Here is a 25,318-nt window from a genome sequence, read left to right as displayed (position 1 = left end):
TTAAATATACGTAGCAACAGTGCTTCCTACTGTGTAGCCTACATTCATGGGGCTCCATGTAATTAATGGGGCTCCTTCTGCTAGTCTGCTTCCTAAATTATCTCTAGTTTCTTTATTTCTGTATGTAGGGTGCCTATGTTCATCTGGACACATAAAGGGCCCCATTACATTAAACAGCTTGGGGCCCCACTAAACCTAAATCCGACTCTATCTATTTATGCATGTTTGCTCTCTCTCTCTCTCTCTCTCTCTCTCTCTCTCTCTCTCTCTCTCTCTCTCTCTCTCTCTCTCTCTTTTTTCGAAGCAGTGTTTCTTTGATATTGCTTCCAATTCTGACAGGTTTTACCAAGGGGGAAGAGTCCTTACTCATTCCAGGCATTCAAACTAGGGACTGGACTACTTGCTTCCAACATTCCGTCCCCCATGTATCCCGGTCTGAATCAATTGTCTAAAGCCCATAAAACATTCAAATTCAAATGTAGATGTTGCTCATCAGTGTCGACACCTAAATATTTCTCAATCAACGGTAGGGGTGTTTGGTACCCTCAATTTGTCTCCCTCTTATTAGCGGAGAAACACTCTATATTCGGTAGTAATTCTTAAAACAGTGCTGTTTAATGTATGTAGTAACGCATAGGAAACTAAATTTTAATATACCCTAGTAGTATAGAAACGCATCATACGGTACCTTACCAAAATAAACACCCTATGCCAAGGATGGAAACATTAACAATAATAAAATAGATAATAATAAACATTTTAAAGAAATTCTTTCATTAATCAAGTCGCACTTAAAAGTAAAAAAAAAAAAAAAACATTTTGTTTATGCATGACAAAAAAAAAAAATGAGATGCACTCTAACATAGGCTTAGTTACTTTATAAATTCTTAAAATGACGCGCCCCATTCTTTTTATTTAGTCTTGCATAAACAAAATTATTTTTAACTTTTTAGTGCGTATTGATTAACAAAAGAATGTTTTTAAAAGGTGTTTTATCATCTTTTTATTCGTTGGACACATTTTCCAAATCCTAAAGTGATATGCAACCAGGGAAATAAGGGCTGGTTAAAGGCTAGTATTTATTTTAGGATAAAATAGTTTAAAATAAAAACATATTAAAATTTGCTTTTAAAATAAATAGATATATTGCAAAGTATAAAAGTAACAATGGAATGTTGTATTGTCACCGGACTTACTTCGCTCTGCAACGGTTCTTAGTTCTATGACGTTAGGAAATAAGTTCAATTTATACGAACACTTATTCAATGTTTGAAACAAACACCTGTTCCATCATTGTACACTCATGTCCAAAATGATTGTCGCATAACTATAACTGTCTTCTTGTAATAGTATAATGTAATAATGATTTTGCTGGGTGCTTTTAATACTGGTACTATGTGTGCAATTGGGAAATGTATATGTGGTAAATTTCATAGGAAAATATTTATAAATACGAAAATTAGAATGAGTAAAACAAAATGTTGCTAAATGGACACGAAAGTTTTATTTTCGTTTTATTGTTCTTATTTACTGCTCGTTTGACATGAAATTTGCCACATACATGTCTCTGTTGATTGTACACATACTAACATTATAAGAAATACTGGATGAATTAGTTATCAAATTATATTCCTACAACAACATATTTATAGATATGCGACAATAATTTTGGACATGAGTGTACCTTCCTGAAGAAGGTGACCTTTTAATTCTATTGTTAATGAAGTGGTCTATTTCCCCAAATAAAAACCAACACCAAGCAGGTCATATGCTCCCTCCTGTCCTTCTAAGCCGGTCCCCAAGGCTGAATGTAACATTGCGGCTCTTTCCTGTTGTGATAGGAAAAACTCAGGATTGTCGGCCACTGGTATCGAATGTGAAGGTGAGAGGGTAAATCTGGTGGTCATATTTTGGAAAGAAAATAAGGAAATGGATTCCACTAAAAAAGTCACATTGTCAATACATTTCAGATCTTTGCCTGGGTTTTCTGCCTTTCAATTCCAAGTTTTTTTTTTTTTTTAACCACGAAGGCTCTAAATAAATTAGAATATCGACTGTCCCTTATATATATATATATATATATATATATATATATATATATATATATATATATAGGCATGGTTCTTCATTTATATCACTCTTCCCGCACTATTCTGTTATTTACCATAGGTAGAATCCTTTAAGAAAGAGACAGGCGACAAGTGCTTTAAGTTCTCTATGGTATGTTTGTGATCGTTGTAGATATTTGAGTGGCTCTCTAGACACGGGGCTGAGGGCTGATACCATGTTGGTCCCTCTTTATTTTTTTCTTCAGTTCTGTTTCTCTTTTATCCAAAACAAGGAATTTCACTCTTCTCATTTGCAGCCGTAACCACCCCCTCCTGCGCTGTCCAACTTTGACCACATGCAGGGTAAAAGAAGGAAAAGGAGGGGTGCCATTTGCTTTGACGGCATTTCAGCAACAACCCCATCTGTTGCCAAAATAAGGAAACACTTTGTATTGCAAGGAGAAACTGAGGAAGGCTGATACCTTCGATTTGTCAAGGTCACTTGACTCCCGCCGACTCTTAATTCGAATAAATTGAAACGGTTAGAGGATAAAGGTGTTATGTTACATTCTTCGAAACGTTGAATTCCGGCGGTTCATGCATATGTTACATGTTTAGTCATGCTACATAACACATAATTTAATGAGTCCTCGTCCGAGTGAAGAGATTTAGAAACGATGAAGGGTGTATGTTAACAGACTTAGATGTGAAAGTAAATTTTTCCGAAATGTGCAGTTTGTTACATACCACCTTCATCTTCGAAATGCTTTAATTACATCTAGTTCTGCTTCCTGTAAAGTGAATTCTGAACAAAAATAGCATCTTTCAAACTCCTTTTTAACGATATCAGTGAAAGATTTTATGTAAAAAAAAAAACAGTAACTGGTTTATACTAACTTCGCTATCTTAAATAACTAGAATACAAATTACTAAATAAAGCAACGTTTATTTAAAAAAAATAAATGTGTAACAGTTTCGCCAACAACCAAACAAATTGGCTTCATCAAACACTATCAATATGTTCATCAATATATCAATATGTTCAGAGTGTCTGATTAAGCCAGTATGTTCAATTAGTGAAACTGTTACACATTTTTAAATAAACGTTGTTTTGTTCATTAATTTGTACCTTTAGTTTCAAGCAAAATCTACTATTGTCTCGAGTGAATCTATATGTTTTATTTATTTATTGCAGTCCTGCTGAGCAGTATTTATTGTTTTGCACTTTATTTTATTAACTCATATATTGTAATTTTTTTGCACATTATTTATTTTATTAACTCATATATTGTAATTTTTTGTACATTATTTATTTTATTAACTCATTGTAATTTTTTGCACATTATTTTATTAACTCATATTGTCATTTTTTGCACATTATTTATTTTATTAAATCATATATTGTCATTTTTTGCACATTATTTATTTTATTAACTCATATATTGTCATTTTTTGCACATTATTTTAATAACTCATATATTGTCATTTTTTTGCACATTATTTATTTTATTAACTCATATTGTCATTTTTTGCACATTATTTTATTAACTCATATATTGTCATTTTTTGCACATTATTTATTTTATTAACTCATATATTGTCATTTTTTGCACATTATTTTATTAACTCATATATTGTCATTTTTTTGCACATTATTTATTTTATTAACTCATATATTGTCATTTTTTGCACATTATTTATTTTATTAACTCATATATTGTCATTTTTTGCACATTATTTATTTTATTAACTCATATATTGTCATTTTTTGCACATTATTTATTTTATTAACTGATATATTGTCATTTTTTGCACATTATTTATTTTATTAACTCATATATTGTCATTTTATCCAAACTTATTGAACAACCTTTTTCTTTTCAGATAAACCTTACTGCTCACCACAAGGATCAGGTGAAGGAAATGGCCGTGAGGGAATAACAGCTTCTTTTCTTTTAATACTTTTCGCCCTGGTTCTCCACTTTTGGCCCACAATATCTTCCTGGATTGGCATATCTTTGTGATGCAATAGGAATAATTACCTAAATTTGTTGCTGCATTTGAGATGCAAACTGGAATAACTTCTAAATTGGCTTTTATAAGTTAACTATATTTAGGTTGTTCTGTATATCGTAAAAAAAAAATATTGGGATGTAAACATCAGAACTTTTTTTTTTTTTTTTTTTTAAATTTCGTAGTTTCTTTCAAATTGAGAATTGGAGTTAAAAAAATATCACTAAGTCTGAACCAAAGGAAATTTTGAAAACTTGTTTAAAGAATTAAAACAAACTTTGTATTCTGTAAACAGTTTACACTCAAGCTACTAAGACTGCAAATATAGTCTATAAATGAATTAAAATTAGAAAAGTAATAGAATGTCCCAGCTTTTTTTTTAATAGCCTAATCTCTCATGTGCATTCTACTAATAAATAAGTTCCATAGTACTTTTTTGTACTTATGGTGATCTTTAGAAGTGATTATAAAACTCTGATAACAGATGGCCCCTAATTAAAGCAAAACAGTACCAGTTAAATATAGTACTTTTATTTGCAGGAAAAAAAATATTGATAAAATTTTAAGGTACTAGCTAGATATTGTCCAAGTATATCCACGTACTGTAAGAATCCTAGTACCAGTGCTTTATAGTGCAGTGCCTTATGATGTCTGTTTTATCGATTGGGTAAAATCAACATTTACATGAAATACATTTTAATGCAAACATTTCTGTACAGTGTAAGAATTATATATTTTAATATTTGTGGAAATGAATCGTGCTGTTACAGAGTTCAGTATTAAGGTGTTAAAAATTTGTTAGAATTATATTTTTTGGCTTTATAGTATTAGTAGATACAACTTTGCGCTGTAGGTGCCAGTGAATAGCAATATACGTAGTTTTATTACATAGTATATAGAACAATTATTATTATTGATCTCGTTAATTTGTTGGAAGTAATGTGGAAAACAAGAAATTAAGTTATTTCTCAAGAAAATTTGTTACTAAATTATTAATGTATAAAACTATGGAATTTAATAAGTTTTATTTGTAATTTTTATCTGATGTTATCGAAAGATTTTGAAAACTATGTGATAGAATTTAATAAATTCGTCTGAGACGAAATAACTGCTTTTCATTTAGACGATCCATATGAAGTGATCTAATGAGGGTCTTTACCAATTCTTCTTCATCATCATCATCATCATCATAATCATCACTAATTTTCAATAAACTTAAAAAGTTCGTTACTGAATTCTCTGTTTGTGTGATTGTTATTTGCGAATTTCTCAATTTTGAACTCTCCATTCGATTGAGCATCAAAAACTATCTCAAAGAAGTGTTGGAATTGTTCGCATCGCTCTTATCGTTCCCGAAATATTGGCCAAAATTCCAATTTCAGGAGATTTAAGGAACCATATCTCGGGAACCGTAAATGATATAGAGATGATATTTTGTGAATTTTTCAATTTTGAGCATGAGTCTTCGTAAAACAACATATCGTAGAACGTTTTAACAGAACTATTAAACAAAACATATGGAAAAAAAATTTAGTACTCAAGGAAATTATAAATGGATAGATATATTACAAGAAGTGTTGAATAAGTATAATAATAAAGTACATAGAACAATTGGTTTAAAGCCTGCAGAAGTTAATAAGAAAAATTAATTCTTTTTAAGTTCGTCCTTGGAGCATTCTGAACTGGTTTTATATGCTTATTACTACTGTATATTCATTGACAGCACAAAACTGCTTTACCCTTTAAGGGATAGTGGTTATATTTCTAACTACCCACTACCACTCACTCGTTTATAAGTTCTCGCTGCATGAATAAATGGATTAGTGGTTACTTAAATAACCACTGATTGTTTCCTATAGCGTACATAATACTTATTACCCAGGCAAAGTAGCATGTTATAAAATCATGGCATGACACAAAGAAACAAAATGCAACGAGATATTTGTGTTGGAACTTAAAGGAAATCTTGCCACTTAAAGGGTTAAAATTTAGATTTCAGCCTGTTCGTGAGTGGTGGTCATTTTTGTTCAGCATCGCGTGCCAATCTGACATTCCAGATGCTAGCGTACACTTGTATATCGTAGGAGTGGATTATTCAAAAAAACATTGCAACAAATACAATATCCTTCAGCACTTATTATCCTTCAATTTTTTTTCTCTTAGCATAAGAAGCCTTAATTCAACCCTAATAGGTGAAAATTATTCCCTAATTTTAGTACCGAACTTTAGCAAATTCCACTTTTTAGAGCTGATGTTTATGATTAAGTGAAATATTAACGTTGACTCTTTTTTATTATTGTAATTAGACTCAATACTATATGTTTATAGCTAGAATAACAACGGTGATATGCGCTTCCTAAAATTTTTATATATTTATTTATTTTAATTAAATTTATATAATTGTTTATTTATTTAATTATTTATTTATTTAATTAATTAATTTCAAGTTTGAAGTAGCTTTTTATTCCATGTTCCATCAACGATTATATATTTCAATATATATCACATCTTTGATGGAACATCGAATAAAAAGTTATATACTTCAAACTTTGCAAAAATTGCAAAATCTCAAACTAAAAATAAAATTGAAAGTCAGTATATTTGTTGTAACTCTTACTCTTGAATCACCCGACTGATCTTGATCAAAATTTCAATATAGATGAGGTTCGGACCTGGGATGGTTTTAATCATTTTACTTTGACGGCACAACGTAGGGGAGGGGGGAAAGGGGTAGATATATGTAAAAAGAATGAAAATGAAAGTAACTGTCTTTGTGACTCAATATCTCTTTACAACGAGATTGTATATCTAACCTATAAATTACTTCCATTTTCTTGTAGTTATTTTGGGCAACGGCGCTTAAAACTGCACAATTTGTTGATAAGAAGAAGAAGAAAGAATTGTAGAATATATGTTGATTTTTATGTTGATAATCAGGTAATATCAGTTGTTAAAAAGAAGATAGCATTTTATCTGTTGTTGCTATGGCAACAGAATAATTATACATAAAATAAGAATAAAAGTCAATAATTGGTAAATGCGGTTAAACACCTTAATGGTTCTGTGATTCGAACTGTTTGCTATAAATGTAACAAATTGAAATATAAAAATATAACGTTACATCTTGAACCATCCGACCATCTCAAACTTTCAACATAGATGAGGTCTGGACCTGGAATGGTTTTCATCATATCACTTTGGCGTTGGAACTTAGGAGGAAGGGGGGGGGGGGAAGAAATATTTAAAAATTATCGAAAATGATCGATATTTAGTGTCGAATCTATAGTTTTCGGGATCGGTTAGATGGAGTGACACTTCTGATACCGTTTAAATGCAAATTCAGCCATGCAACTTGGGGAAGGGAAGAGATACTATATAAAAATGATCGAAAATGACTGATATGAGAGCGCGCTTCAGTAATAGTAAAAAATGACTAACGGAGTATACTACTAATTTTCTCATTTTAACCCAGCTAAGCGGGAAATTGACACTAATTAAAACATTAGGAAGCACATATCAATGTTGTTACTCTAATTGTACAAAGTTTTAAACTTTAGGTGGTTATTGATAGATTGAAAGGGAGGTCCATGAATGAGCTCGAAACATACCAACTTATTATATAATTGAGGACGAATATTGGCTCTTTTTTTAAATTATAATCTGTACTGATTTATTGCATTAATAGTGACTGATAAAATCACACTCTTGCTGGAATTGAGCTGGTTATGAGCTTCAACCAGGACAGGAACGGCAACGTAGCGGCGAACGAGGCTGGCAGGTAGGTGCTACTTGCATGACCCTTGTCAGCAAGCTAAGCCGTCACCCCAAGTCATGCTTGACACGAGGCCAGGACCACTTGCACCGCCGACTGATGGGTACTCTTGAGAAGACCCACGTTCCACCGTATTAGGGGAGAGATCTATGTTTCATTGGAGATCCCTGTGTCGCAGACTCCCAGCGTTCCCTTTCACTCCATCCGGTCCAGCTGGGTGCGCACACATTTCACTCCGCCGTCTCATGATCCAAGGTCCGACCATCATCGAAACAATCCAGAGTCATGTCCAGGACAGAGCAGTGGTACGAAATCCAAAAATCCAGCCGGCTTCATCCGAGGCTTACGTTGCTACTATCGATCGATGAGTTTTACAGGCAGGGTGATCAGCTCTACCGAACTCCCAACCTGGAGGACCAGTGGCTGATTGCAGTTTCAAAGAACTGGGCGATGGGATAATAAAATTTTAGATTCATGAACTTTCATACCCCTATCCCTGTTTGGAGCGCTAACGATGGAATTCGTATCGTTGTTAGTGCATCATTAGTTTGGGGGATACAAGCAAAGAAGCAAAGAAAGTGGATGACTCACCTTCCCACTACTTCAACCATTAATGACAAAATTAGTGTAAATATTTTGTGTTCGATTGTCCACCAAATGCTGCAATTGATTCTTCATTAGGTTGAGATATAATTCGAAAATTAACAAAAGGAATTAACTTTTTTTTATATACCTAAAGAATTCACATTGCCCACTCAGTTTCAAGAATTAACAATATGAGTAGTATTACCGTCTATTCAGATTTCTTTCCAGAAATACAGGAAAGAAAGTTGAAAAACTAATATCTGAACTAACTGCAAAATTTAGTGTCAATTGTTAGTAGTTATGCTAGATTGTGGTGAAACTCAACTGCTAGAGAAGCTGAAAACTTAAAAAAAGGTTTGAAATCAAAATAGTTATTTTCTTCACCTTGAGAGCTCGCACTGGGATTCTAGTTCAAGCACTAATGATGTAAACAATAAAATTTGTTAGCCTTTTGCGTAACAAACTCCATCTTTATTAGTTCCAGAGATATAAGCTGGTAAATAACCTTATAGTGTCCCTACACTTCAAGCAGTCGACAAAATTAAACTGAAAACAGGATTGGAAATTAAATTCAAATGCTGTACAAAAGCATGTTGTGCTCTTCATGTGTGTAACGGAGGATGGGGGTCATTCTGAAACAAATGGTCTGAATGAAACAAAATTTACTTCTCGCAACAGCACTATTTTAAAAACTAGCAATTTTTCATATTAGGAAAAAGGGTTCAAGTTCTAAATGGAAGAGGGACTGACTCTTGGATACAGCCTAGCAGTAGCGTTTAGTGGTCTGTAGAAGCACGTGTTGCAATATCAAAGGTATGAAAGTATGCGCAAGTGCTTCCCTCCCCAGCGTTCTTGAGTCTTGTCCAAAAATATTCAGGAAATATGAAGAGGAAAGTCTTTTAAAGCTCTATTATTTATTGATTAAAGGATATTCTCAAATATAGATTTAATATTATTTCCTTTTATACAAACAACTACTATCAATGTACGTTTATACACTATTTATAATATACGAAACTTCTCTCATGTTCGGTGGCGTATTTACGATTTTGTTTCGGGGGGAGGGGGCTTTATTCCTGAAAATTCTGAAAGATATTTCACTTACTTTAATATAGTAAATAAAATTTCGGGGGGCTTAAGCCCGGAAGCCCCCCTTAAATATTGTTATTGAACAAGAGATAAATCGAATATATAAAGCATGAATGATGGCGTTAACCCAAAAAGAAGAAGAAAAAGCAAGAAAATTGCATATATTCATGTATGCAGTTAAACTAAATTATTCAATTAAATAAACTATGCATTATATTACAATGGAGGGTCTTTCTTCGTTCTTTTCGAGCTTTGAATGTTCCTAGGACTTCATTGAAACCTGAAATGCTGCTCGCCAAGTCTTTCTGAATAGAAAGCATCGCTACCGCAAATATTTTCCGCCTTATTTTCTTTGACGATCTCAAGAAAGCATACAATCACAGCCCTCAACCAAAACCGGTGTTTTAAATTTATTACTTCTAGTTTCAGTACTGATTTCTATAGAGCAAAAACGATAAGAGAGATCGATGTTTTTTGCAATTGGTTCAGCTTCTCAAGAATAGGTTTCATCTCCTTCTTTAACAATCTATTAAATCCGAAAGTGGTTAAAATGAACGATTTCCGGTTTCAACCATTATCGACATAGAACAAATACAGTAAGACATAATGTTATATATAATATGGATTCAACGTTCGAGGAACAGGTTCTTTGATCTTATTAATCTATTGCAGCCAGTAGTTATAGATGTACTACTTTCAAGTTTGACTATTGATTTCCCATACTTTGGAAGTCTGCTGTAGTTTCACACCGTGAAATGAAACTCACTTATTTGGTTCTATTAAGATACGCAAATTTTGCGTTCTCCCTGTTCTGGCACTTTGTGGGTTTCTCGATTTTGTGCGATTCTAATGAAGCGAGTTGCTACTATTCGAAACCTTGTAAAATGTTTTTTCTTCGTACACATCAAATACTGTTTCTCATTGATGTCCAATGCTAAATTTCAAACCCTCATTACTTCTGCCTCTTTGTGCACTTCCACTTAAAATGTTATATTTGGATTGACCAGCCTTTAAATTGTGTCCAAGTTTGGTCAAATTCCCAGCGAGCGCCAGTTGACAATTATCGTTAGTAAGTACTAAACCTGTTCAAAACTTCATTTTAAAGGGTTCCCCCTTTTTTCCGTAATGATTCGACAGACAACATCGATGTCACTTTTATATATTGAACAAATATTTCGAAGTTGCCCTCTTTTCACCACAAAAGCGGAATTTCAGAAGACGATGGACAATGTAGACACTACTCACTTTTTTAAAAAAATATATAAGGTATTTATATACCAATTTTCTTCTCCCTAACATTATGTGCTAGTGCGTTACTCTATATTTGGCATACTTTTTAAACCCGTCTTTCTCTTATGATACACACGTTAATGAATGTAACATGATAAAAACCCGACTGGAGCAAATTGCTAATACGCTATGACGAAAGACATAATTTCAAACGGTTCATCCGTCTTGCCGTAATGACGAGACATACGACCTTCATGTCATCCTTAAACATTAAAAAAAAAAAAATTCCTTTTTTTTCCCCTTTAAAGTCGAATTTCTAAAAACTCTAGAACATTAGCCCACTCGTTTTTAATAAGAAATTTATATACAAAGTTTCATCTTTCTAACATAGAATCTCTATTTTTGGCATACATTTTGGACTTCCTCTTCTCCCTTGGGATACACATTTTCATGAAAATGACTTAACAACCCAGTTCGAGGTATATATTAACTATGTTTAAAACTTCCATTTAAGCGATAAAGCCATTTCTTGTTATGATAGATAAGTTTCTTTCATTTGTATAGTAGATATACCAGATTATCATAAAATAAGTATCGCTGTTCAGAGAACTCTGGTGACGTAACCACTCGACAGAATGCAACCAAACTTGGCAGGAGCATGTTTGGAAACATGCAGAAGCGATTGATGTAGAAAACAAAATTAGTTCCAATTTTCGCCACCAGAGGATATCGTGGCGCTGTAAAACGCCATGTAAGTCCAGCGTGGAAGAAAAACGACACTAGTGACGCTAAATGATAAGAAAGACTGTAATTACCTCTCCAGGTTCTTACTCACGCCTGCATGTGTTTCAGTAATATGGGTTTGAGGGCCACTATGTGCCAGAAGTGAATTGATGGTCATAGGATGTTTGCTTCTTTTTCTTCCCACACTCTTTGCATTGTGTTCAAGAGTCCCGGGTTCGATTTTTGGTAAAGTCACACGTCAATCGGATCTCACGTTAACCCGTAGGTCCCGTCCTTAGAACGCCATCATCATCTCATACGGGGCTAGTCACCATGCATTTTCCTTGCTCAAGGACCTCCACATCATCATCATCATCGCTCGTAACATATTGCTACACGACGGGGTTATTAATAGAAGTGCAAATCAATGCCACGCGTCGCACGGGGGCATAATTACGGCCTTTCTTTCATTGAATATCAATATCATTTGTTTTCCATACCACATTCTCCGTACTTAACACTGAACAGAAACACAATAGCCTCTGGAGGCGAGGTTTGACACTTATCTTTTCTTGAAATTTTGGAGGGGGCTTGAATTTTAGGAACCACAGGAAAGCTTAACATTTAACTTTGTTTCTGTAAGATATTGAAGAATTTTAAAGAGAAGCTTCAGTTCGAAAGTCCCCTTCCCCGTAAATCCGCCACTGACCACGGGGTATTAATAACATTAGTAATCAATGCCGCGAGACCCATAGGAGGGGTAATTACAGCCTTTCTTATCATTTGGCATCACTAGTGTCGTTTTCTTTAACGACTTGCCCCCCTTCCCCCCAACTTCTGTGTCTGGTTGCGGGCCTGAGTTTAGGGCTCTTAGATTTCCAGACTAAAAAGAACGGACCATTCATGGATGAAAAGGACGTCATACAGGGATATAGGAATGCAGGTCTCTAACTTTGTTATAGTTCAGCGTAATTCACCTAAAATTTACAAAAAAACGACTGTATATTTATATGGGTCGAGAGTATATTTGTCAAAAATTATAGCATAACACATCACTAGGAACACCGTATGAAAATCTAGAGTGTACCCATAGTTATGTAGTTGCTTTTTGGATTAGGAATTAGATTTCTGGGCTTTCGGGATCTATGGTCATGTTACCCGTCACACACATGACGGATGACGTCACTCGGGGATCACACTACCCATGGAATGGGAGACGAAGAAAGGAATGAGGAAGCGACTGGGACTCTTATGTTAGGTACCATACCGGCATTTGCCTGTTGTGAAGGAGGAGAACCAAGAAAAAAATCGCTCAGGATGGCTGGTCTTAAAAATAGTTATTACACCTTTCCGACCGAATGTCGCCACCTGCAGTTGCTTTTTGTTGAAATAGAATTAATCATATAATGGGTCAACGCTTATCAAAAGTAAGCCACAAAAAATAAATATGCGTATTAGTTGAATATCAATGACTTAACGAAAGTTGAATATTTAAATACCGTACGAGTGATATTGTATTTTGGAGAGAAAAAAAAAACGTGACATTTGTAAATTTGGCCAATTATTAAGGAGCGGAAAGGTGATACAAATGCTGGATTGCCCTGACAACCGGGATACCTGAAAGCCTACCAAAGTTATAACCTTATAATTTGAATATGAATGACATGAGAAGAGAATGGAATCTTTAAGTTTTACGTCCCACGATTATCTCGGCTAGGCTATAAAAATGATGTGATGATAAATGTGGGAGGAAACGGGAGAACCTCGAGAAAACCAGGCACACGGTGTTTGTCCACTACAAACCTCACTTGGCGCGAGCTCGGATCGAACCAAGGAGCCCAGAGCTGAACGCTATACCACTGAGCCACCGCGGCCCCGAAAAGAGGGAAGAGTGGTTGCGGTAAATTAGTAATCAAAGATAAGATTAATCCTTAACCTCAAGAATATAACGGTAGCTTCCTCCTAAATTTACAGGATTAGGATTAGTAATTAGATTTCTGGGTTTTCTGCATCTATGTCCATGTTAACCCGCAACACATATGAGGGATGACATCTCTCGGTGATTACAGTGCCTAGGAAATTGGGAAGGAAGAAATGTATAGGAAAGGAAGGAAGCGACCTGGGACCATTCGGAAAGGTACCATCTCGGCGTTTGAATTAGGAAAAACCTCACTCAGAATGGCTGGCCTTAAAAACGGCTGTTACACCTTTCCGAACAAGTGTCCTCATCGGGAATCAAACTCGGGACCGCTTGCACCAAAAGCGAGAGCGTTAAGGATTACGCTACTAAGGGTCACCAGATTTAAGGCATAATTAGTGTGCACGTCTTCTGCACGGAAGATGTGGGTTTGATTTCCGGTGGGACCTCATGTCGTTCGGAATAAACATTGATCTGTAGGAGCATTTCTTATATAGCTTTTTTAATAAGGAAGACGTTTAATTCCAAACTAACTAACCCCTCGTGCACATCTTTGGAGTGGGAGACCTGGGTTCAATTCCTGGCGGGAGCTCATGTGGTTCGGGTCCCACTCTAAGTTGTTGAGCCACGTTTCATATAGCCTCGCTGCTGAACAGGATGCTAAACTGAAAAATCCAACCCAATCAAAATCAACCAGCCACTAAGTATATGAGAAATCAGAAAGGAAATTTATAATACGAAAATGGGATAATCCCCAAAAATTTCCTAATTGATTTCCCAAAATTTAAAGAAAATCTCTAGTTGGCAACATTGTCTTGCATCAGCATTGGGTTACCTGCTGGAAAATAGGAATTCCTGTTGCATAACTTAATTACCAGCACCGTATACGTTTTCTTACATATGTGTTTCAAAATAAATTCAGAGAATGCACCATTTAACACTCGACACAAAGAAGTCCTCATTCTTCTATTTGTGAATGGGGGATTTTTGGGAGTGTCCAAGTAATGTTCTACATTGCCATAACTGTCACGATGATTTAGAATATATATACAGGTGGTGCTGCATGTTAATTGCATGACACTTTTTTTTTCTCACATTTACCTTGACATAAATTTCTAACCCTTGTTGTAATATATTGTATGTTAAATGTGTACCAGTCACAGGTGAATTCTTGCAGGTACTAAACAAAGTTAAGCCGAATATAGTTTCATTGAATTTCTCAGTCGTTTATGTTTTAATCATCTATTAATAGCATTAATAGCTTTATTATTAATATTATTTACCGATTCACCCTGACAACGAAATAATTGGATATTGCTGATTGCATTTACCAGCAGTTGAATCAAAATAATTGCATATTTCCTACTTTTGATTTTTATGTACCCAAGCGCTAGTGAGCAAAAGCCTACAGCCAATGACTGATTTACCGACTCATTCTATGAGTTACGGAATCCAAAGGTTCATAGCCGCAAAAACAAAGTAATGACCAGGGCCCGGATCTTGTTGACAAGTCAACTTTTTTCTATTATGCATAGGACAAGGCAAGTTCAAATAAAAACGTTATCCATCAACTCTAGGTTCTAAAAATATAGTTTTTTAGGGTCAACTTTTGGTCACTTTTTGCCGTTTTGAAATTTCAGGTCATTTTTTAATATTTTAAGGTAACTTTTAGGTCATTTATGGTCTTTTTATTCTTTTTTTTCTACATAAGGAAATCTTTAAATGAACACGGTTTACGAATGTGGAAAAGACGAAGTTGAATAATCTCTTTTCTTGCTTCCTGACTATTGAGGTGGAAAAACTGTATTCTTAACAAGCTAATGAAAACTAAGCTGTAGCGGGTTAACGAAAGGTGGGGGTTGGTAGGTGGCCAAACAGATAGTTTTGGGTTGTTGACCACAAAGGATGTGATTACGCGAATAACTAAAAATGGATTAGAAGGCGTACAAGGATTTTAAACAGGGTTTTTATCTATTATTCTCATGTAGTCTACACTTGCGAACTTTTAAGAGTGCTTCCTAACTTCAACTCAGGAGTGAATTGACGCTTTCAATACTTACAATGCCGTACAATGGACTGATCAATAGGAATAAATGATCAATGGACTGCAACTAAGTGAAACAATACTTTTTGAATATGAGTGAGAAATGTTAATTAAAAATCCAAGGGATATTAAAAAATGTCGATGTTTAACAAAATAAACGTTTAAGAAAACTCAAGTTTTAAGGTCAATTTTTGTGATTTTTAGGGTCATTTTACAGGAATTTTAGTGTAATTTTATAGGTCACTTTTTAGAAAATTTTAGGTCAACAACATCCGAACTCTGGTAATGACACTAGATCTTATCCATGGTAGAAATAGACTTGTCTTACTTCTATTATGATCTTATCCAACCCAGGAGAAATTGATACCCCCTACTTTCCTAAGATCTTGTTTCACGTATATTATCTTCCCATCTTTTCCTAGATCTCATTTATCCAAAGATCTTTTACCCAAATACTTTCCCACCATAAACCTACACATCCTTCGAGAGTTTCCAACCCATCTTATGCGTCATTATCTATAGTAACTCATAATAGCCGTTTGTATATACAGGATGTTTTAAAATAAATATAGGCGTTTTAAGGCTTTGTAGTATTTAGGCCTATTACAATTAACTTACAATTATAAATGACACATTGAATGAAAGAGCAACACAGTTTTGTACGCACGCACGTACATGCACTGTTTCCTCTGTCTGCTGTTAGAAAGCGCTAGTAAGTAGAAGCCTTTTACATTTTGCAAAGACTGAACGTATAGTTACAGTGCAACCGTCTGTGTGGAGAATTTTAAGGAGACTCTTACAACTAGGGATGGCCAGAACCGGTTCCTGGTGGAACCGGTTTTCGGGTCTGAACGGATCCGGTTCTAGAAGATCCGGTTCTGGAAAGGGTTGTTGGGATCCAGGTCTGGAACCGGTTCTTCGGATCCAGGTATGAACCGGTTCTTCGGATCCAGGTATAGAACCGGTTCTTCGGATCCAGTTCTGGAACCGGTTCCTAAGATCCGGTTCTGGAACCGGGTTTTCGGATCCAAGTCCGGAACCGGTTCTGAAAACCGGATATCCGAAACCCGGTTCCTTGTGGAACCGGTTCCGCCGGAACCGGATCTTTGTGGCCATCCCTACTTACAACTACGTCCTTCTCGTTTGTAGTTGCTACAAGCTCTAAAGCCTACACTACGGTTTACGTGTCAACTTTGTAAATGAAATGTTGCTGCATGACGATGAAGATTCTCTGGATCGTGTCGTCTTCAGTGATGAATTGACATTTCACCTAAGTGGCGATGTGAACACTCATAATGTTCGCATCTGGGGGCAGTAAACCCCGACAAGATGGTACAGTTGCAACGAGACTCTCCTAAATTGAATGTGTCTTGTGCCATATCCCGGCGAAAGTTTATATGCCTTTCTCGCCTATCAACTCGATGTGTGACGTGTGACGAATGGTGCTCACATTGAACACTTGTAGCAGAAGTGTTTGAGTTGCTCTTTCATTTGATGTATTATTTATAATTATACGTTAAATGTAATAGATACTACAAAACCTTAAAATCCCGATAATCATTTTGAAACACCCTGTATTATGGGGTTATCTCAAATTTTTGGTATAAATAAATATAATTACAGAAACGTTGATGTCATTTTTCTTCTGACTTAGTTAACGATTATGTTTGATGGTAATTCCATTGGATTCCTTGTCTTCAAATTACTATAAAAACGGAATTAGAAATGTATCCAAGGGTGGACACTTTTATCATTTGCGTAAGTGGCACACTTCAAATAACCCAATTTGGAGGTCATTTGCCTTGCGACTTCATGAACAGACATACAGTGGGACATTGATAGTTCGAAGCTGAAGGAAATGTACAAATGTTCGAGCTGTCGAGTTTTTCGAATAATCAAGGTTTGAGCTATAAAAGTGACCAGAACAAAAATTCCAGGTAACGAGGTTCCGCGTTCTTCGTTAAAAGCAAGGATGTTATAAAATAGAGTATCTGCTCATACGTATCTTCAAACTATAAACTCAGTGGAGTCGAAAAACAGCCTAGCATCGTCTGAGCTGGAGGTATATCCTGACCAGCGAACGAGTGCGGGCGGCCGGTTTTGGAACTAAAATACAAACAACAGTGTTTCTAACCGGATTGCTTGTAATTAATCTATCACAGCTGTTTTTGCCCTGTTCATAATAAACCACTTCACGCATATGTTCAAGTTAAGACAAACACAATTTCAAAAGTTATGTAAGTTATTTTCAGAACATTTTAAGGAACTGCAAAAAAAAAGTACATACACCCTCCATATTAATTTGGCAATAACTTGCGAATAAACTAACCTCAGTGTTGTACAAAGGAACACTGAGAACTTCGTAGCATTAGAGTCTAAGGAATTCCTACTTCATCTGTTAACAAAACCTCGAAGTTCATCTTTGTGAATCAAAGTTATACTTTGGCAACTGCGCTTTCGTTATTAAAGCAAGTTTTATTGTGTAGTTTTGAGATAAGGCGTCTTCGAAATCGCTACCAATTTGGGCCATGTGATCGATCGACAGTACCTTCAGTAACAAATGTGCATTGAGATCATTTTCGGATGTGCTGCAAAAGACTGGTGACAGAGAAACTGATAATCTAACCGCCTCCGAAGGAGATTTGGATCCGCCCCTAATTAAGATGGTAGGTAAAGATAACTTTCTCTGATATCTAACCTGTCATTATTTAGCATAGTTTGGTAATTTAAAAATCCAGTATTTCTACCATATTTTGAAAAAAATATTTAAAAGAAATAAACCCAATGTTACATGGGGGCGGTAGGGGAGCGATTAAAATTTAAAGTGGGGAGCTTGACAATTGATTTCTTATAACTCCAGTGAAATTCAGAAAAAAATGAATTTCATATTAAAAAAGAAATACAAAATACATTTTCATGGTAACTCTTACATTCATTATGTTATTATAAAGTTAATGGTACTTTTGAAACTGATTAAAGTGAATAGATAGGTCTATGTATTTAAGTAACAAAACCACTTGCGTAAGTTTTTCAAAATATCAAGTTAGAAGAACGAAGTTTGTCTTCCACTGCCGTCTCATTGCTCAAAGATACCGGCGATGAAACAATTGGCCGGAAATCATGCGGCCGCTTCTTACATCAAATCATGAAGAAGATGATGAGTGCCAATGTTAGGTACGTAAGTTCATTTTTTTTATTTTTTTTTATTTAAGGATTCCCTCTTGGAACTATACGTAGCACATTTTAGTACTTACACTTGAAATAAAAATACAGCTGTTTAAAGACGATTGATTGCTTTTGTCTTTGAATTTCATATGCGCACACAGGATTTGTTAAACAAGACCGTACATCTGATATGTTTGAACTATATGCAACGTATGCTCACGGGCTAAACTCAGTCTTCTGAAGTCAATCGACAAATGATTATGTATTACAGACACAAAGACAACACTAGGCTCCCAAGTTTCAAAATTATATTGTGTATGAAAACAGATAATAGAATTAATTCTTTGTCACAAGAGACCTAGGGTTTGAAAGAAATTCAGAGGGAGTTCAAAGGGAATTTCTATACTCATAAATAAAAGTTGTGAATTTATTGTGTATTGAACCAATGATATTTATGCTTACATTACCCATACGCTGATGTTTTATCGATACTTTTATTTCACATTTACCAAAACGCTGGATTACGATAATAATCCTAAAAGAAAGATAAATTGTAATCAGGTTTTACAAGGCAATCCCGAGAGACAAGCTATCCAATCCCGTAGCCCTTTAAAAAATTAAGGAAAATTTCTTCTTCACTTCCTTTTCCCCGAAAAAGTTCACATTCATCGAAAAAATGAAATGAAATTTCTTTAGTTTAACGTCCCATGATTATGCTCTTTATGCTAGAGGAGACAGATGATTAATGAAAGTGAAAGATTGTAAAATTAATTGTTGGGCTCTCACAGAACCACGTACAACAAAGACACATGCGCTAGCCAATAGACCAACGGAGAGAACTTCCACAGTTCTCGAGTGGAAACGTATCGGAATTCTTTCTTGGCTACAACTCAAGAAAATTATTTAGTTGTCAAACGATAGACCTACATTAAAACAAATACAAGCATCGCGAGCCTTAACTTGATTTAAACTTAGTTACAAGATATTGCGCAAGTATCTAAACTACCAACCCATAATTAATCTTTTAGTCATTAACATCTTATTACTGAGTTTTACAGGTTTCTACTGTTTTATAATGACCCCATTGGACCCCACCCACAACTCGAGACCCCTCTTAACAAAAATGTTTATGTGCACGCTTGGTTCAAGTTCCACTGGAGAGCTTGAATGTTTTCAACTGTCTTCAATGCGTGTAATAAGTGTTTGAGTCCCTGTCTAACCCGATAAAGTAAAAAAACTATGGACCTTATTCAGAGTCGTTTTGACACGTGATTAGTGCCATACTAAAGAGTTCGACTAACATATGTTTCCTGCAGTAGTCAAGCCTTAAGTGTGACGCTAATCATACCTCAAACCGACTCTGCATAAGACCCTATATCTGTATGAAGATAAATGACTATTAAAATGGCAACTACGGCACTTGATTGCGCTTTACAATAGAGAAAATGGCATACAAACAGGTATAGCCCATTAACTTCGCAGAATCCTAGATTGTGCTTGATCGCTTCCATGAAATTTCTTCACGTTCTTACATTTTAATTGTACGTACCAATTCTCCATATTGATTCTGATGTATTTATCATTTTTATTCTTTAGCTATGTTGTTAGCCACGAGAATTTCTAAAATTCGACATTGGGTTTAGCGTCCATTTCAACAGCGAGGCTATATAAGACGTAGACCTACAGCTTAAAGTGGGCTCCGAACTACATGAGGTCCCGCCGGGAATCATTCCCCCCCGGTCTCCCACGTGAAAAACGTGTACGCTAATCGCTTAGCCACGAGGGAGCTTTCATTTTTAAATTCGAGGCGAGAAACATAATAATTTCATGAATCTCGTGAGCAACACTAATTTACCCAAGTCTTAGATCTCAGACACTGTTTTAGTGTTAAATTATTCATAGTATAAAAGCTATAAATTAATGAAGTGATTGTAGGCACAGAACGAAAAGCGTTTATCAACGTTTAAGGTTGGTGTAAAGGGAAAGTTTTGCCAATAGATGTCACTACAGTCTTCGTATCTCTCATGTATTTTTAACCTTGTACGAAAATTCACTATTTCTCTTCAAATTTCGACTTTTGGAGAAGGAACTTCATAACCTATAAAAGGCAACAATCCGTGTCGATTTCGTATTTTCAACTTTCTTCATTGTTGAGAGTTATATTGTTAAAGGTTAGGATATCCCTTTCAATAAACAAGCCATTTTAACAATGAAGAAAATTCTAAATAAAAAATCGGCACGGATTGTTGCCTTCGATAGGTTATGAAGTTCCTTCTCTAAAAATTTGAAATCTCTAGGTTGAAATTTGTAAGAGAAATCGTGAATTTTCGTGAAAGGTTAAAAATACATGAGAGAGATACGAAGACTGTAGTGACATCTATCGGCAAAACTTGTCCCTTTAAACTAGCCTTAAAAATACAGAAGTCATTACATAATATACTCCAATAATAAATATAATTTATATGTTGTTATATCACACCCTTCGTGTACCTCTCGTAACGCGAAAGGATTCTGACAAGTTCCAGATGAAAGTAAGAAAAAATCTTGACATAAATTAAAAAAAAAATAGTCTAAGATTATAAAACTTTCGAGACGAAACGAGACGAGAAAATCTGTGAAAAAAATCTTTCAATTTAACGTCCCACAATTATGGTCTGAATGTTAAGGGAGACGGATGATTAAGGCAAGTGCATAACGGAAAATTTGATGGAATGAGAATGTGGGAGGAAACGGGACTATCTGAGAAAATCCACAGACACGATGTTGTCCATCAGAAACTTACTTCGCCGGGAATCGAACCAGGGATCCCACGCAAGCGTTCTACCACTGAGCCACCGCGCTCCCGTATCTGTGAAGAGGACAACGACAGAGACAAGGCTACGTATTTTACGAAACAAGATGAAAAAGCAGTGTCGGATTTAGAAGTTAAAAACTAGGTGACAACCAGAATCCAGACTATGATAGGTATGTCATGAATTTACTATAAACTTTCAAAAAATATATAAATAATAGCTTCAATTATTGTCACTTAAAAAAGAAACTGGTGCCTAGGCCTCTTCGCCCCCGGGCTAGGTCCGCCATTGCGAGAAAGCCTTATTGCTCGTCTCATCTCGTCTCGTGGGCCATACCCAAACAGCAAAAATGATTTGCAACAAACTTGAAGCAGATTTGCAATTCAAGTCTGGCAAACTTGCAGCAGGCTTGTGATACAAGTCTGCAAGTTTGATGCAAGTTTAATGCAAACTTCCTAGTTCACGCTCTTCGAACTTGCAGCACGTCTGCAGTGCAAGTGTATGGTCAGTTTACAAATCAAGTTTCTGCAAGGAGTTTACTTGCACAGCAAGCTTACTGCAAGTTTCGACTTGGACTGCAAGTGCACAGCAAGTCGGCAGCAAGTTAGTGCAGGTTTGACGCAAGTCTCGGCAAGGATACCACTTGCACTGCAAGTCTACAGCAAGTTTGTAGTAAGTCTTCTGCAAATATATACTTGCATTGCAAGTCTAGAGCAGGTCTTCAGCAAGTGAGTGTAGTAAGTCTTCTGCAGGTATATACTTGCATTGCGTTACATGCATTTTGCAAACCGAAAACTTACTGTATACGAACAATCACACAGTATATTTTTCTCAACAACTTTGTCAAACAATACACGTTTAAAATATAAATTATCTCTACATACTGGATACATACGTAATTATCTTAATTATCCAGTTGTTTTAATGCTTCACACACTTCGCACCTACTACAAATGGCGGCCTGGCCGGGAGATTTCTAAGATTAGCTTTTTGTGCCATATGTTGGTAGAAACTAGAACTGACACACTTGCTACAAAGTTGCAGCAAGCCTCCGAGGCTAATCTAGTAAGTAAAATCTAGCAAGTGAAAATCAAATTCGACATTTGCGGGTAACTCTTTCAAAACTTCTGCAGCAGGTGTACAGTGCACGGAAAGTCTAGCAAGTTAAAATCAAATATAGTGAAATACTTGCTGCAAACCAGCATGCTATTAGGGTATTATTTGGTATATGACGTAACTATGTGATTCTATTCTATCTTAAATAGCTTATTGCTTAATAATCTTACTAACTATGAAGTAAATGGGATAAAACCTTCATAGAAATGAAATTAAATTAAATTTTTGAGTTTTATGTCCAACGGTTATGTCGGTTAGGCTAAAGGAGATGGTGATGATGAGCAGTGAATGGAATGGTGGAATGAAGAAAGTGGCAGGAAACGGGAGAACCCCGAGGAAACCCACGCACGCGATGTTTGTTCATCACAAAGTTCACTGGGTTTGAACCTGGGACCCCAAGCAAAAAAAAACCTTCATAGAGTAAAACATGCAGACATGATGGACGAGCATCTGTTAGATATTTATGAAACACTAGTAGTCTAGTGCTGTTTGGAAGGTACCAGATGCTAATTGTATGTCCATTAAATGTCCATAAATGTATTCAAACTGTTTGGAAGATCTGCTACTGTCTACTGTTCTGATGCATTATGGTAACTATTCAACCTACGACTGTAATAAACGGTGAAAATTTGCTTTTCTCAACAATTCCCTGTCAGTTGCTTGAGCTGACAACAAAACGTAATAGAAGAAAACACAAAAGGAGCTGATCTTTCGGTACGTCTCTCGTCTCTGGAGCAGCCATTTTCAGCTTCCCACGTGAACTGTGTCATGGCTGTCTGTGTAGAAAGTCAGCAAACACTACAAAGCTTGCGATTCCAATGTTTTACATCTGATGTCCCACTCGTCTCCGCGTTAACGTACGTGTTACCAGCTCCTTCAACCATGGATTACTATGTGAAGCAAGGCAAGAATTTTATAGTTCTTTGGCAGTGGTGTGAAACGGAGAAAAAGAATAAAAATAACAGAATATTGTTTTATTTAAGTTGTATCTACCATTGATGCTAAATTTCGGAGTACTTTTATTGACTACATACATGAGTCGTGAAAAATGTCTTAATTCAATTCGGTTATATTGTTTTATATAGTTTTTTTTCTTTTCCACAAATTTTATTATATTAATTGTCTTAGCGTCCGATTTATGAACTGCCTTACCGACGTTTTGCTATTTTCTAGTCAAAATTGCCAGCTTGGAATTAGGGATGCGCACGAGACAAGATTTGTGGCTGTCTCGTCTCGAAAATGTGCTGTAAAAGTTATGTCTCGACTCGAAAAATGTATATTTCTCTATTGCAAAAGCCGTGTCTCGACTCGAATTTTGTCAGGAGAATCCTGTCTCGACTCGTCTCGTGCGCATCACTACTTAGAATGGCATTTGGAAATGAGAAAGAACAAATTTACCAGAAGGTGGAACCATAGTCTAATTGAAAACATTGTTCTTATCCTCCTACAGTACTACTGAAGTTGATGCTGTCTTCCTCGTCTCTGATTGGTTAAAGAGTGTGCTTTCTTTGCGTGTGATCGGGGATTCGATTCCTGATGGAGAACTTGCCCGAGTACTCCATCAGGTTTGGGTATGGGTATACATAACGGTGTATGGGTTCCTGTCCCGCTTTAAACTGTAACCGTCATTTCATATGGACTCTGGGCTGAAAAGTGGCATTAAACCAATGCAACCAAATACTACTAGTACTACTATTACTACTATTACTACTAATGCTCACGGTGTTAATGGCCCAATAATCTTTTGCTCTATACTGATTTGCATATACGGTACTTTCTTGTGTTTTCATCCTAGGTCTAGCTGTCCAAATACTTTTTTTTTTTTTTACCCACTGTATACTGTCTACTTAAAAACAATACGCTGTTAACTATCAGACCATGTCTTATCCTAACTGTGACACACATACCTCCAACAGTTTCGCTCATACCACTTGTAAAACTAACACACATTATCATGTAGATATTTCCCAGTAAAGACAGCATGGTTTCGCAATTAAATTTGATTTCGACGAACCATTTCCATTTCTTGTAGGAACGAAATGAAAATTAGTATTTTTTCCCCCTTCGTTTGTTTAATGTTAAGTACGGTCAAGTTTTGATCTTTTTTTTTTAAATTTTAAATGACACATAATGAGAAATCGATGGTTCTGAAATAAAACGTCTAAGGTGGGAGTAGGCGCGTACCCGGAATTTTTTGTTGAGAGAGGCCCAAGCTTTGGGTAACGGTCCAACACCACAAACTACTACTCTATATAGTATTGAACGGGTATTATTCTACACCCAAAAAGACGATAAGTAATTGTAGAATACTCCCACCTATATTTTCAGAAAAATAATGATAGAACTAGATTGTTTTTATAAGAGAAAGAGTACAGATGAAGTGTAAGATCAAATTTTCGTGCTACATCAATTATTTCCCTGTTAAACAAGTATAATTTTATTCAGAAAATTTATAAATGTTTGTTGAATTAGGAATGTTTTGCAAGCGTCCGGACCCGGTGCGCCACTGTGTGGGATCTAACTTTTGCAAGAGATCATACAAGAAACATTAAATTGAAGCACCGTCACTGACAGAGACTCCACCGAAAATCAAACCCAAGGTCTTGCACAACAAAAACTAACGAAGTCATTTGTAGCTATATAAAAGCCAATGAGCACATTTCCAATTTGCTGTAACACATAGAAACAATTCTTATAAGATGTATAAAACTTAACATATTTTCCAATTACAAGTGCTGAGTAGTGTGTTGAATTCATAGCGTGTATACGGGTCAAAACTATATAGCTACATGTCCTTGGCTGTATACAATACCTTTGTATGAC

The 25,318-nt window shown here is 35.6% G+C and overlaps 1 protein-coding gene across 1 annotated transcript in view; it reads left to right on the top strand.

The window, feature by feature from the left end:
- LOC145678783 (angiotensin-converting enzyme-like) overlaps positions 1-5,169 on the top strand; it is a 138,924-nt gene extending 133,755 nt beyond the window's left edge. Inside the window, exon 13 of the mRNA XM_081749286.1 lies at positions 3,933-5,169. Within this exon, the coding sequence (XP_081605412.1) occupies positions 3,933-4,072 (140 nt within the window). The 3' untranslated portion in view covers positions 4,073-5,169. The remainder of the gene's footprint in view (positions 1-3,932) is intronic.
- The last annotated feature ends 20,149 nt before the right edge of the window (positions 5,170-25,318 follow it).

This window comes from Thermobia domestica, chromosome 2, assembly GCF_964235325.1.
Source record: "Thermobia domestica chromosome 2, izTheDome1.hap1.1, whole genome shotgun sequence".
Lineage (NCBI taxonomy): Eukaryota > Metazoa > Arthropoda > Insecta > Zygentoma > Lepismatidae > Thermobia > Thermobia domestica.
Note: the sequence above shows the minus strand (reverse complement) of the source record. Positions and strands in the feature narration are given on the sequence as shown.